This window comes from Musa acuminata, chromosome BXJ2-8, assembly GCF_036884655.1.
Source record: "Musa acuminata AAA Group cultivar baxijiao chromosome BXJ2-8, Cavendish_Baxijiao_AAA, whole genome shotgun sequence".
In the NCBI taxonomy this organism is placed as follows: Eukaryota; Viridiplantae; Streptophyta; class Magnoliopsida; order Zingiberales; family Musaceae; genus Musa; species Musa acuminata.
This window is the reverse complement of record NC_088345.1, coordinates 29,637,668-29,653,023: the sequence shown is the minus strand read 5'-3', so window position 1 is coordinate 29,653,023 and position 15,356 is coordinate 29,637,668. Positions and strand designations below refer to the sequence as shown.

Here is a 15,356-nt window from a genome sequence, read left to right as displayed (position 1 = left end):
GACGTTAAGTCTACAGGAACTTGTCATCGCGCCCAACACTCAGTGAGCAGTCATTTATGAACTTACAACTATTCATTTGCCTTCTAAAGTCATTGTTTTTCCCTTTCCTTTCTCTCTTGCACACTGAGCGTTTGCTGAATTGCTTGTAAAGCTACCCTCTTCGCGAGATGTCGGGACTCGCCTGTCACTCGCTTTCAAACTAATCAATTTACACTTTTACAGATCCTATGGGACCTAAGCAAGGTTGCAACTAAGTTGACCTTTTGCGGACAGATAACGCAAGAGAGCCTCATGACTTAGGCAATCCAAGCTAAGTCCATAACATTGGTGCAAGGGTGCTTCACGACTTAGACAATCTCAACTGAATCTGTAACATTGACACAATGGTGTCTCACAACTTGGGTAATTCAGCTAAGTCCATGACATTGACACAAGGGTGCCTCACGACTTAAGCAATTCCAACTAAGTTCGTGACATTGTGGTATCAAAGCGAGAAAGCAATTCAAGCAAACAACGATAAAGTTCCGTAATCTCACCATGGCAAAGCATTGTGGCAAATCGAGCAAGATGGGGCAAGCCGGATGATTGCCCCAAGCAACCGTAGGTGGGCTGCAAGTGCAAACTTGCTCTCAAGCTGTTGGAGCTGCTCAAGAGCAGCGCAGTAGCGAACAAGACGAGCGAGAGATTAGCTATTCTCCATGAGTGGAGGAGGCGCAATCTAGAGCACCAATTGGGAAAAGAAGCTACAAGGAGAGGCTTACAGTTGTGGAAACCCGTATTGACGTTCTTGAAGCAAGTTTGGAGGAACTGTACTAAGACCAATGCAGGCTTCTTGGGGTAGAGAATTTGCAAGAAGAAGATGAATCTTAAATCGACAAGGTTGAGTCCCTAGTCAATCGATTGATAGAAGACACCAAAGACTCCGTGCAACATCTATACGAAGTCATGGCGAAACTAACGTCCATGGTTATATTGCTCACAAGGGCTCTTAATGTGAGAGGAAACAAGAACACTCACGTTGCTTTGCCACAAAGCTTGAGAGCACGCGAGCCGCATTACTACGAGAGTGCCAGGGATGCGAAGAAGCTCAAGAATTTCCTGTTCGATATGGAAAAGTACTTCCGAGCTATGAGGCCCAATTACGAAGATACCAAAGTTTCTATAACAACCATGTATTTGAATGGGGATGTAAAACTTTAGTGGCGAACACATTGAGAAGAGATCCAACAAAGTCAATGTCGAGTGGACACATGAGAGGACTTGAAGCAGTAGTTGAGAACTTAGTTCCTACCCGAGAAAATAGAGTTTATCGCAAGAAGGAAGCTAAGACAAACTCTGCCAAAGTACTACCATTTGGGGCAATGTAAAACAATTTTTTGCACTAATGCTGGACATACAAGACATGTCCAAGAAGGACAAGCTATTCAGCTTCCTCGATGGCCTGAAGTCGTAGGCATAATAGGAACTGCATTGAAGGAATGTCACCAATGTGATCGGGGCAATCGTAGCCATGGAAAGGCTTACTGACTTTGTTTCCTCGGAGGACTCGGGGAAAAATAAACAATCTTCGGGAAATCGCTCACCCATATATTCTTGAAGGAAGGAGTCCGAGGGCGAGCTAAAGAAAAGGAGTTCCCTTAAAGGGCCAAGCTCAAAAGGTAAGGCCCCAAAACCTAGCGAATGCTTCTTGTATGGAGGACCGCACGTGGTGAGGGAGTGCCTACAAAAGCAAGCACTCAGTGCCTTAACAACATCAATCCACCCCCCAAGATTGGACAAGGGCAAGGTCGTCGCCCTTAGTTCGAATAGTTCGGAATCCAACAGTGACAATGAGGAGTCGCAAGGACCCCGTATAGGAGCAATGCGTTTGTAGAATACATTGCGAGGTCAAGTGGGAGAAAACATAAAGACGAAGCCACAAAAAGTAGGGAGCAGCAAGTTGATATACGTGGACATCAAGCTAAATAGCCGAACAACCCGTACGATGGTGGACACGAGCGCTATCCACAATTTCATTGTCGACCTAGAAGCAAGGGGACTTGGGCTGAACTTGGAGAAGAACCCAAATCGGATAAAGGTAGTGAACTCGAAGGCTAAAAGAATCTCCAAGCTGGCAAAGGGGATACCCATCAAGATAGGGATATGGAGCAAGAGTACAAACATGATAGGGGTGTCACTAGATGACTTCCAAGTGATTCACAAAATAGAGCTCATGCACGCAACGAAGTTGGTGCCAATGTCGTTCCTAAACTCCCTATACCTAATAGGAGTTGATGACCCCTACGTGGTTCTAGTTTCTCGAGGAGGAATCAAGGACCCACAACAAATATCGACATTACAACTAAAGAAGGGGGTAAGAAAAGGTGAATTAACTTTCGTGGCCATTGTAAAACTAGAGCCACGTGACGTGGAGGCCATTCATGAACCTATTGTGGTGGCAAACATTTTGAAGGAGTTCACAGACATCATGCCATCCGAGTTGCCGAAAACTCCACCGCCACGCAAAGGCATGGATCATCATATCGAGCTGGAGCCGAGACTGAAGCCTCCAGTGAAACCACCATACTGCATAGCCCCTCTAGAGTTGGCAATGCTTAGGAAGCAATTAGATGAACTGCTAAGCGATGGTCTCATCCGTAATTCCAAAAGTACCATTTAAAGCTTCGATCCTCTTCCAAAAGAAACAAAATAGGAGCCTCCGATTATGAGTCGACTATTGAACCCTAAACAAAGTGACGGTGAAGAACAAGTCTCATCGCGGACTTGTTCGACCAACTGGGCAAAGCAAAGTATTTATCTAAACTCGACCTTCGGTCAGGGTACTGGCAGGTTCACATTGCTGAGGGCGATGAAGAGAAGACCACCTGTGTGACCAAGTACAAAGCGTTCGAGTTCTTAGAGATGCCTTTCGGCTTAACTGACGCTCTGGCCACATTTTGCACTCTCATAAACTATTCAAGGAGTATCTGGATAAGTTTCTGGTCATCTACTTGGACGATATCATCATTTACAACCAAACGCTAGAGGAGCATGTCGAGTACCTTCGAACAATTTTCGAAGTTCTTAGGGAGAACACTTTATTCGTGAAAAGGGAGAAGTGCTCCTTTGCTTAGACATATTTTGTTCTTGGGGCACCAAATCGGCAAAGGTTCCATTCGGATAGATAAATCAAAGGTGCAAGCTGTGGCGGAGTGGCAAACACAAAGAAGGTGCCGAAGCTAAGATCCTTTGATTTCGTCAACTATTATTGACGCTTTATAGATGAGTACTCGAAGCGTGCAGCTCCACTGACGGAGTTGCTAAGGAGCAACCTTGGCGATAGTCAAACAAATGCGAAGCAACATTCCAAGACCTAAAGACTACTGTGTTAGAAGAACCAGTACTCAAACTGCCCAACAATGAGAAGCCTTTTGAAGTCCATATGGATGCTTCGGACTTCGCTATTAGGGGTGTACTTATGTAGGAGGGTCACTCGGTGGTCTACGAGAGCTATAAGCTCAATAAAACCAAGCGACGATATCCGATGCACGAGAAGGAGATGACAATGGTGGTCACTATCTACATGTTTGGCAACACCACCTTCTCAAAATGTGGTTTGTGCTAAGGATGGACAACATCACGTTGAGTTACTTTCATACTCAAAAAAAATCTCTCGCCAAAGCAAGTATGATGGTAGGATTTCCTGGGTGAGTTTGATATAACAATGGAGTACAAACCCAAAAGAGCATATGTCGTGGCCAATGCATTGAGCCAGAAAGTGGAGCTAGCGAATGCTATGTAGCTAAAAGGCAGAGGCCAAGCAAGTCAGTTGCACTCCAACTTCCTTTCCAGGATCATGGATGGACTAATTGAACGGGGCAAGGCATGACGATTTTGGGTCTAGGAGGGACTCATCTACACCAAAGGAGATAAGAGTTTATGTTCCTCGAGCAGAGAATTTGAGGCGTGAACTCTTGAGAGAGTGTCACGATTCCCTTTGGGCTGGACATTCGGGTATTCACCGAATCTTGGCTCTCGTGGAGAGGGCCCTCCATTGTACGAAAATGAGGACTAATGTGGAGAAAAATGTTCGAATGTCTCTTGCTAACAAGATAAGATAGAGCAGAGGAAGCCGATAGGACTTTTGGAGTTGTTGCCCGTACTAAAAAGGTCGTAGGAGAGCATTTCCTTGGACTTCATATCAAGCTTGCAGGTAGGAGGGGGACTCAAATCGATACTTGTGGTGGTCGATCGGTTTTCAAAGTATACAACATTCATTGTTGCACCCTTACTCTGCTCAGTAGAGGAAGCAGTCAAGTTGATGATGAAGAATATGGTAAAGTATTGGGGAGTCCCACACAATATCATCAGCGATTGAGACGCACAGTTCTTAGGACGATTTTGGACCGAGCTGTTCAAATTATTAGGATCTAAGTTATACTTCTCCACAAGCATCCACCCCCAAACGGATGACCAAACTGAAAGAATAAATTCGCTCCTTGAGTAATATCTTCGACACAACGTGAGTGTCAACCAACGGGATTAGGTAAAACTGTTGGACATAGCCCAATTCTCCTACAACTTGAAGCGGAGCTCTACATCCAACAAGAGCCCTTTTGAGATCATTATAGGACAACAACCATCAACTCCTCACACCTTGGCAATCAGTTATACTGGGAGTAGTCTGTCAGCATATCCCTTTACAAAGGAACGGCACCGAAATACAGATATTGCGTGAGCTTACTTGGAGAAAGCAACCAAAAAACTGAAGAAGTGGGTAGACTTAGGAAGGTGACCACAGGAGTTTAAAGTTGGTGATTTGGTGTTGGTGAAACTCCAACCAGCATCATTCCAGTTCTTTAGGCATAAAGTGCACAAGGGATTGGTGCGCAAGTACGAAGAACTCTTCCTAATTATCAACAGAGTAGGCAATGTCTCCTACAAGTTGCAGCTACCGACGTGATTCAAAATTCACAATGTTTTCCATGCAAACAACTTGAAAGCCTACCACTCAAACTCGCAGGATGTTTCTCGAAATATTCCAACTCGGTAAAAAGAATCCTCCATCAGAGCCTCCTACGAGAAGCGAGTTGAAACCATCTTAGAGGATCGCAAGACAAAGCTACCCAGCGGAACAAAGCAGACCGAGTACTTGGAGAAGTAGTGAAAGCTTCCTCAAACAAAAACCAGTTGGGAGTCTGAAGACGCCCTGCAAGATGAAGAAGCAGTCATCAAAGCCTACCAGCAAGCATCAATGAGGGCATCGATAGTTTAAGTGAGGGAGAATGTCACGAACGGTCGTTGCACACTGGTAACATCTTCGTCAACGGACCGTTCGTTGCTTTTGTGTTTTTGTATAGATTCTTGGCAGCGTGTTTTGCCTTGGTTTTGTGTATTTTTGCTTGAAAACTATGAGTAAGAACAAATTGTAACATTGCAGAGCGTCCGCTCACCATGACGAGTAAAGCTACCCCAAAATGGCCTAGTTTTCACGTGTCATGATTTGTTTTCTGCAAGTTGCGGTGCGGTACAAAACATCAACCATCTCAGCACCTTAGAACCCCCTAGGTGGCACCTGACTGGATAGGGGTTTGGGGTAGTGTTGGGCATTGATTAGATTTCATAAGTTCACATGTTAAGTCTACGAGAACTTGCCATCGTGCCCGACACCCGGTGAGCAATCGTTTACGAACTTGCGATTGTTCGTTTACCTTTTAAAGTCCTTGTTTTCTCCTTTCTCTCTTTTCTCTCTTGCACACTGAGTGTTTGCTGAATTTCTTGTAAAGCTAGCTTCTTTACGAGACATTGGGACTTGTTTACCACTCACTTTTGAACTAAGCAATTTGCTCTTTTGCAGGTCCTACGGGACCTAAGCGAGATCGCAACTAGACTGACCCTTTGCGGACAGATAACACAAAGGAGCCTTATGGCTTAGGCAATCTCAACTAAGTCTATGACATTGACGCAAGGGTATTTTACGACTTGGGCAACCCCAACTAAGACCGTGACATTGACACAAGGGTGCCTCATGAATTCCAACTAAGACTATGACATTGCCGAAAGGGTGCCTCACGACTTAGGCAATTCTAGCTAAGTCTTTGATAGTGAATCCCTGGGCCCATAACAACTTCACCGACATCCGACGAACCATCTTCCTAAACGGCGTACGACGAAGCTCCTTCCTCAACAGCGTTTAGTGTCCGACAAAGGTAAATTAATTTTGTTTAGATATTTTAGAAAAAAATAACTTATTTGATTATTAACAAATTATTAACCTTTTTTGTTTTTATTTTTTTTATTTTTTAATCTTTTTTTTTTTTGCTGCTGATTAAATTTTTAACACATCATTAACCTATTTTATTTTTTATTTTTTTAATCTGGGTTTTTTACTGTTGATTAAATTGTTAACATATTATTAACCTATTTAGAACATTATTACTATGTTTCAGATTTTGCATTGTCTTGAAAATTAAAGAGTGCCATTACATTGTTAAAGATTTTGCATTGTTTCAGATTTTACAGAGTTATTTTTGGCTACTGATTAGTTGGATCATGAATCTTTAGATTTAGATTATTTTAATTTTTTAAACTTGTGTTATGATATTTATTTATTCACATTACTGAGTCTATAAAATTTAAATATCTAAATACTATAAAACTCATGTTAATCAAATATTATATATATATATATATATATATATATATATATATATATATATATATATATATATATATATATAAATGTGTCCTCGCCATGTCCATATCCTAACTTTTTTTTTAAAATGACATGTTACCGTGTCCATGCTTCTTAGCTCACAACTATGAAGTAACTTTGCAGCAAGCTGCCTGCTCAATCATTTACACGGTTCTTATACATTTTATTTGTAATATGTCCATGAAATATAAACAGATTCAAGGAAGTTCACAAAATGTAATGTATCAACAAAATATTTCAAAATACTAAGCACTTGCAGAAATATTAAGAAAACAATTAATATAAGAAACCTTACAACTATGAAATAACTTTGCAGAAAATTTTCTGCTTAATCATTTACCTGGTTCTTATACATTTATACGTAATAGATCCATGAAATATAAACAGATTCAAGGAAGTTCACAAAATGCAATGTATCAACAAAATATTTCAAAATGCTAAGCACTTGCAGAAAGATTAGGAAAGGCAATATTATAAGTTAGAGGTGCTTACTTCTCAAAACAACTCCATATTCTATCACAGTGCCTGATGCTGAAGCGGATGAACACTTGTTCCAAAATCCTGTCATTAACATATTTTCCACATTTATCTTCACTATTGGTTCTTTTTTGTGACTGTTTTAAAAAACCGAGTAACTTCCCTGTACAGTTGTTCCCCTTCAAAAGGTTTTGACACATAACCATCCATTCCACACCGTAGGCACTGCTCATGTGTTGCCTGGATTACATCCGCTGTCATGGCTAGTATGGGAACATGCCAGTGCAAAACATTTCCAAAAGTCTCAACTGAAACTTCTCCATGCTTTATTAGATTATTTGTATCAGCTTCCATTTTGCGTATCCTTCTAGTAGCTTCAAATCTAAAGAAATTAAAAAAAAAGCATTTTACTTAACTAGAATAAGAAATTGTACAAATAGTAAAGTATTAATAAAAGTACATTGATATTTGAGCATATCATTTACATCTCATGCAAAATTCATTTTTCAGAGAACCTTTGAGTACAAGAGGACAGAAAATTTACTCTTGGAAATTCATTCTAAAGATAATGTTGAGTGTCAGAGAAATATCAGGTACAGTCAATTTGAACTCTTAACATAAAAGACCCAGACATGTTTAAAAGAAGGTATATCCAATGAAAACTCAGAAAGGAAATTACAACTATGAGACTTAGAAACAAAAAAACATAATGAAGCAAGTAAATGAGATACCCATCTATTTCAGGCATCTGAATATCCATAAAACAGGCATCAAATTTGTGTGGTGGCTTGAGCATGCTTATGGCCTTCTTCCCACTGTCCGCACAAGTTACTTCGGCTCCATATTTTTTTAAAGCACCAGCTGCTACTCTAAGATTCACAATATTGTCATCAACAACCAGAATCTGCTTCTCATGAAGAAGGCTGTGCAATGACAACTGGGGAGGCCGGCCATTTCGGGAAGGTTCCCCGTCTCCACAACCCATTGCCCGTCGTAAAGAGACTTGAAGCATGCTTGCTCTGAGTGGCTTTGTGATTATAGTTGAGATATATTCCATTGAATTGGTAGAATTATTTTTAACAGAACTTGAAGGATTTGCTAAAAGGAGGACTTTTGGGATATCCAACTGATCATCCTTTAATCTCCTAATTATAGAGGGCCAAATACTATTACCTTTTGACCATGTTTCCTTTTCAATAAGCACCATATTTGTTGTCAATCCTCCACTAGTTAATCTAGCAAGAACTTGATTTGGGTCAATCTCCAATATAGCATTTATTCCCAGCCTCTGAAGATGGTATTTTGTGATCTTAGCTCGGGCCGGTCTATGGTCAACTACCAATGCATTCATCCCATAAAATTCTGATGATTTATACTCATTTGAGGTAGTACATGCTCTTGAGAGGACCACTGTGAAGGTAAAAGTGGAACCAATCTGTGGTTCACTCACAAATCCAATCTCTCCCTTCATGAGACTAACTAAACACTTACTAATGCTCAGTCCAATACCAGTTCCCCCATGAATGCGAGAAATTGAAGGTCCCACCTGCATGAAAGGAGTGAACACACGGGATTGGGCTTCTAGAGGAATGCCCACCCCTGTATCTTCAACAGATATGATCAGATTTATAAGATCAGAAGTGGTTGACGAAAGATATGGATCAGATCCAGGAAATTCTAGCTTGCAGATCTCAAATCTTTCCCAGCTACGCCTTCTATCTGCCACCAGAAAGCCACTCAAGGTATTTGTGGAATGAGCTTCTGTTTCCATATCCAATGAAGTCATCACCTCTTTAATAAGATGAACAGTCAGGTATATATGTCCTCTCTCTGTGAACTGCAGAATGAGAACATTTCTGAACAACTGAAGCAATTAGTATCCACATTTCCAGTTGATTTAAAGCTAAATACTTACTTTTATTGAATTTCCTATCAGATTTGTGATGATTTGTCGTATTCTTCCATGGTCACCAACAAGGATTTCAGGAACTTGATCAGAGACATATACTGCCAACTATCCCAAGTGAAGTTAAGCAGCAACCAAGAAAAAGAGAATTAGTTGATGAAACACAAAAATTCTAGAAAAAGATTATGATAACTCTCAGATACCTCTAGTCCTTTTTCCTGAGCCTTTCCATAGAAAAGTGACAAGATATCATCCAATACTGCCCGCAAGTCAAATGGGACAGCTTCAAGTTCAAGCTTACCCGACTCAATCTTTGCTTGATCCAGAACCTCATTTATAAGTGACACCAGAGCTTTTCCACTGGCTTGAGCAGTTCTAACATAGTCTTCTTGAGTTATGTCCAGATCAGTATCCATAAGCATTTGAAGCATCCCTGGAAAGTTAGAATCTGTTGGTGTTTGATCATGGTTAGTCATTGTCATGGTGCTTTAATGTTTTACTTACCTAATACACCATTCATTGGAGTTCTGATTTCATGAGACACAGTCGCCAAGAACTGAAGATAAAAGACAGGATAAATTGACATTATGGGTGAGTGTAGATCAATCACAATAAGATCACTGTCATCAATGTGTAGAAAGCCAATATGCACCTCATAGGAAACAGAAAATAGTGTACCTGAGATTTTGCAACATCCGCTGCTTCAGCTCGCTTTTTAAGTTCCATCATTTGTCGATAATCATCTTCCACTTTTGCAATGCGGCTTACAGTAGCATGGAATATGTATCCAACTAGTAAAGCAATCACAAGAGTTCCAATTGATGTTGTTATTGCAAGCCAAGGCAATGGAGGTTTTTGTTTGAACCTGTTGATTAATTTACGGTAAAAATTGTTTATATAATATTCTTTATGCAGGTTCACTTCCATATCAAAGTATAGTTTCTTTCTAAAGCAATACTTGTTAGCAATGTCATGCAAATTACCTGCAATGCATCTCATGCTTTCTTACTGGATCGCCAAAATTAAGGGTACTAATATGGCATATGCCAGTACCTGTCATGTTTGAACCATACATGCTGATTGGTTCATCAGGATTAGTTGTATCATAAACATTGACAATGATGGAATGCTTGCTTGAAAGTTGGTGAAGTAACTTATCCACTAGAGCCTCTACATCAAATATTCCACCTAAGTACCTGCAAATGTTAAATAGGAAATATTATTGAACTATTGAGCATAGACAATCTTGATGAGTAGCCTCTTTTTATTGTTTTACAAACTTCTGATGGATAATTAGCAGGAAGTTCACCCTATGGCTGCTTGGATGCGTTCAGCTGGTGTCGCATTTGAAGTAAGTTCTGACTTGTAAACTGCATATGTCAGAATAACCCCCAGTCTTTTTGATTTTAAAAGCCGAAAAGGAGCAGTTAAAACACCCTTCCCGGATTCCCGAGCTCGTAGGATGTTTTCACAATCCTCCTGCATATAATAACTATCTTCAGTTGCTGGAACACTAGGACTAAGACACAGGTGTATTCCAAAAGGTCATGGTCCATTGAGGATTATATACAAATAATATATTACGCATTAATTGAGTAGCTAGTGACACGCCATCTAAAGTATGTAAATTGAGAATTTACACACTCTGACACCACTGTTTAGGCAGTGCATTTGACCATCAAAAGCTTTCGAATTAAATTGAAGAAAGATCAACCAGTCACATTTGAATAACCTATTATCAATAACAAATTAACATCTTGTTAGAGTTAATTAATAATGCCGAAAGCATATTAATGATTAATACTGACCAATGACTGACCAAAACTATCCAAACTGCAGAGTATTTGCTAAGGTCACACCTAATTAGATAAATAGTTGTAGAAAAATCAATAGTTTACAGAGACTTTAATGAAAGATGATTGCATCTGCAATATAAAGTATTCATATATTAATTAAATGATGATTAACTGAACTCCATATGATACGATGTCATTGACAATTTTTCCACTGAAAGATTTAAAAGATACTAGAAGAAGACAATAGTGCATATGTAGTGATAAATGCAAATAATTAGTGGCAACAATAATGGCCATTAGAGCGCTATTAACAAAATATTAAGACCTAACTAAAAAAATGCATGCTATAACCTATTGCCTTATCCTTCTGTAACAAGCAGTATCTATGAGATATTTGCGACCATAGTTCGCAGATAATAAAGAAAATAACTGAGTGAGATATTTGTGACTATAGTTTGTAGATAACAAAGAAAATAACTGAGCCTGAAAAAACATATATAATGTCTCACCTTTCCGGTTAACATATCAAATGAAATTACATGTTTATAAGTGTCTTGGGCAAAGATAACAGGAGCATATTCTCCTTGCACACGGGATGTCTCTTCATTCACAAGATCTGCATCTTCCTCCCAAGCTGGGGACTGCTCTGTCGAATCCATTCTCTTAATTCTCCAACCTTGTTGCTTCTCAAACTGTTCTCTTTCTGAATGCAGCACCTTCACAGCATATGCTACACCACTGGTCAACGGTCTCTCAAAAGCAGTCCTTTCAGCATACCTAGAAAAGGTTATCTGCAAAAACAAGGATTCATCTTTCACATTGTTGATCTTTGAAATGGGAAAAGGTTCCATTATAGTAATACATGTAGTTCTTTCCCCTTTCAGGAAACTGAATCAAACACAAAAGACATTTTGATTAAATCAAGAATCAAGTAATTTGGTCCAGACAAAATATAGATACTATTGAACTTTCAGTTGAAAGGTAGGAATAATTCAGGAAAAAGTCAGTACCTGATCAATGGCAGATGGCTCCTTAGAGTGGTGAAATGTTGAGATCAGAATTGCTAGGGCCTGAAGATGGTTCATGCTGACATTAAACTGGTCCTGAAGCATCCTAGCACGTTCATCACACATGCTTGCAAGTGTCTCTCGCCTCTTCTCCACTGCTTGGGAGTTCATAAACCAGAAGATCCATAGAGAACCAAGTAACCATCCAGCTACCCACAAGAACAGAATCTTCCTCCACCATGTCCCTCTGACCTTTGATCCAAAGTAGTGATTGCAGAGGTGATTCCTCCAATCCCTTACTGAGAGCTTCTTTGACAATTCCAACCATAGACTACTCTTGTCACTAAGATAACCAGTCCTCTGCTCCATTATTTGAGCATCAATAAACCAATTCATGGGTATATCAGAAATAGCCCACCAACATACCATCAAGCTCAGGTATAGAAAGACCAATCCCAGATCCAAATGCAGGCAAAGAACTCATTCAAAGCAGCAGTTTAGTACTTCTCGTATCTAACTGCGGTTACTGTAAACATAAGCCAGTTGTTAAACGTCCTGCTGTGTCTACAAACATAAAGAGGGAAAAGATTGTTTTTTTATGCAAAATTTGAAAAATTATTCCAGTGAGGCTTCTTGATACTTGATAGTCATATTCAATATCAAGTATCACTAAATGCATCAGTGACACAACAATTACATTCTGAAATGTTGTAGTGACGGGAAAAAAAACAATGATATAAAGTTGATTTAGCTTTTGTTAGAATGCTTATCCCATCAAGGTATTCAATACTAAATGATTACACAGTTACCCAAACTTTCTAAAAGAATGTTTAACCAAATTTGTCTAATTAGATGTTAAAATGTTGATTGTGAATAAATTCACTGTTGAACAAAACCTTGAAATAGTTCTCTTGGTTCTAATTTCCAATTGCATATGCTAAAACTATTAGTCAAAATAGAAGAATAATGTGAAAAAGAAAGCCTTTGCTTCTCTCTTCACATATGTTGTTACAATCCAGTTGATAGCCTAGTTTTATTGCTGATGCAACCTACAGAGCAGTCGGTTTGGTAAAATAACTTCCAATGACCATGCGTCAATATTGCAATTCAAATGAGTACCTCAAATAAAGATACAGAGAGTCATGTGATCAAATACAGTAGCTATATGATCGAAGACACCATCAATTAAGAATTAGCAAGCAGCAGGTGATGAGTCTTCCAAATTTAGTACTCCTAATCAAAATTATGCAAATTCAGTTGACTATAATAGTAAGCACTATATAAATGAATTGATCACCAGATGACCAAGTTCTTTTACACAAACCTTCAAACTGATAGAATTTGTTCTTTTACACGAACCTTCCAAAATCTTTTCATGTTTAGCCAAATGGAATATCAAAGGCAACACTTCTGACCAGGTGATACTCCATTTGTTACATCCAAACAATATGTTGCTTGATCTTGCAGTATTAATTCTTTGTAAACTATATTACTTATTTAGATCAATGAATGATGAAAGGTCTGGCAAACAGTCAAGTTCGACTTTAATTCTCAAAAAAATCATTTTTTTCCCTCTTAGTTTTAAATAATAGCTTGAAAATTGTGTTCAGAATGTAGAAAATTTGATTATTCAAAAATATATAATATTCAGAATTAGTAATCAACCAGGATGTCCATAATCTTACAAGTGAAATCCAACTAATTTACATGACAGTGAGAATCTTATACTTGAATGGTCTCCAAGGATTTCGGTGTACAGTTTGTATATGATGTATGCAAAATGTGGTCTGTCTAGGAAGGCAAATCACTTGTCCTAAGATTTTTGGTTAGGACCAAATATGTTGGAACATATCATAAATTGATTACAGGCCCTAAACTCAATTGCTTATTCTTGACTTTACTCTTTATTATTGACCAGTCTGTACCCCTAAACAGTGTTGCATTTGTACACAAGTTTTCATCTTAGACTGAGGAAAGATCATTAAAAAGTTAACTGTTGGGAAGCTTGGGACCATGTAGTATTGTCGGTGATTATCTGATCTTGACCATGAAATTGAGGAGGACATCAAACTCGATCACATCATTAGGAACCCGGGAGTTGGTATAAGCGAGCAGCGTGGGCGGTCTCAGAAAGGCAAATCTATGGAATAAAGTAAGGGCAAGGGAAAGCAGTCTGGGAAACAGAGCAGACTGAGGTATGGAGGCATGGGAAACTTTTTTTGTCAGGAAGGATGAGAGAGAGAGAGGAGGAGGAGGAGGAGGAAGGGGAGCAACTTACCAAGGGATGGATGAGGAGTGCTCGCCTGATGTTCGGCCACGATGACAGCGCCGACAAACGATAGCTGACCGAGAAGAATGACCGTGATAGGGTGGTACTCGGCCGCTCGCCGGAGGGACGAAGACTGCTCGATCTGGTTTTCGGTGATGAAGATGGCAACAGACCGCTGCTGAGGAGATCGTTGAGCTATCGAAAACCCACGAGAGGAATGTAAGAAGAAATCCCTCAGTACTTCCCGGACCCTAATCTCCCGGAATCAAACAAGAGATGCACCAGACGGCAGGAAGATCAAATATTTCGTAGCTCAAAACTGCAATCGGAGCTAAAAGACCGCAGCAGACTCCTCCAAAAGCCCAGAAGAGTCTAAACTGGTGGTTTTGACCCGAGGGGAAAGAGGAGGGAAAGCAGGGGAAGAATGAAGAATGGTGTTGACGATGATGGTGGTGGTTACGGTGAATAAGACGGGGTGGTGAAGGGAAGAAAGCACAAGTCTTGATTCATGGATTCTTCAGAAAGGGGATTCCTGAGAGAATGATGGGGAATAAGGTCGGGCGGGCGAAGAGAGGGACCTGCTGATTGCAAAAAAGCAATTCTCCCCGTCAAGTTTTTTCGATAGAAGAAAGGAACAAAAGAGAAGGAAAAAAAAAACATGGAATGATCCAGAATAAACAAATGGCATCCAGCCCTTCTCACACAGCACAAAACACTTACCTTTCTAGTGGGGAGACCAGTGGAAAAGCTCTGGACGCAAGTGCTCTTCTGCCCTCTCTCTCTCTCTCTCTCTCTCTCTCTCTCTCGCTGTGTGGGGACTACGGCTTCTGTTGCCAGGCCCAAAACGAGCAGCTGCTGCTTGGCTGGCTGAGCCTTCCTATACACTAACCTTTCACCAAACCGGCCCCTCCGTCCCCCCCCCCGACTCCCCCCAATGGAGGAGGGGAGGAGAGGAGATGCATGGGTTGGCCGTGGGTGATGGGGAGGGCTTGGCCAAATGGGTCGGTGGGGTTCAGAGAGGGACACGCAGCACTTGATGGATGGTGAGAGAGAGCAAGGGTTTGAAGGAGAGAGAGGGGCGTGGGGGTGAGATTTGGGGAGGAGTTAACGGACAGATTGGGGTTGGGTTGGGTTGGGTTTGGTTTGGTTTGGTTTTGGTTTGGTTGCTTTTCTGATGTGGATAAGCTCGCCAAAGCCTGATGGGGTG

General features: G+C 40.3%; 1 protein-coding gene across 3 annotated transcripts in view; it reads right to left on the bottom strand.

The window, feature by feature from the left end:
- Nucleotides 1-15,101, bottom strand: part of LOC103973460 (probable histidine kinase 3) — a 47,102-nt gene extending 32,001 nt beyond the window's left edge. Inside the window, exons 1-12 of one of the 3 annotated variants that reach the window (XM_065121271.1) lie at nucleotides 14,870-15,101; nucleotides 14,159-14,730; nucleotides 11,884-12,406; nucleotides 11,383-11,664; nucleotides 10,387-10,556; nucleotides 10,061-10,273; nucleotides 9,756-9,942; nucleotides 9,582-9,633; nucleotides 9,281-9,510; nucleotides 9,087-9,185; nucleotides 7,903-9,008; nucleotides 7,187-7,553 (exon numbers count right to left, since the gene is read on the bottom strand). In XM_065121271.1, the coding sequence (XP_064977343.1) occupies nucleotides 7,289-7,553; nucleotides 7,903-9,008; nucleotides 9,087-9,185; nucleotides 9,281-9,510; nucleotides 9,582-9,633; nucleotides 9,756-9,942; nucleotides 10,061-10,273; nucleotides 10,387-10,556; nucleotides 11,383-11,664; nucleotides 11,884-12,309 (3,030 nt within the window). In that variant the 5' untranslated portion in view covers nucleotides 12,310-12,406; nucleotides 14,159-14,730; nucleotides 14,870-15,101 and the 3' untranslated portion in view covers nucleotides 7,187-7,288. The remainder of the gene's footprint in view (nucleotides 1-7,186; nucleotides 7,554-7,902; nucleotides 9,009-9,086; nucleotides 9,186-9,280; nucleotides 9,511-9,581; nucleotides 9,634-9,755; nucleotides 9,943-10,060; nucleotides 10,274-10,386; nucleotides 10,557-11,382; nucleotides 11,665-11,883; nucleotides 12,407-14,158; nucleotides 14,731-14,869) is intronic. The other 2 variants (XM_009388033.3, XM_065121272.1) reach the window with 2 other exon arrangements.
- Between the last annotated feature and the right edge of the window lie 255 nt (nucleotides 15,102-15,356).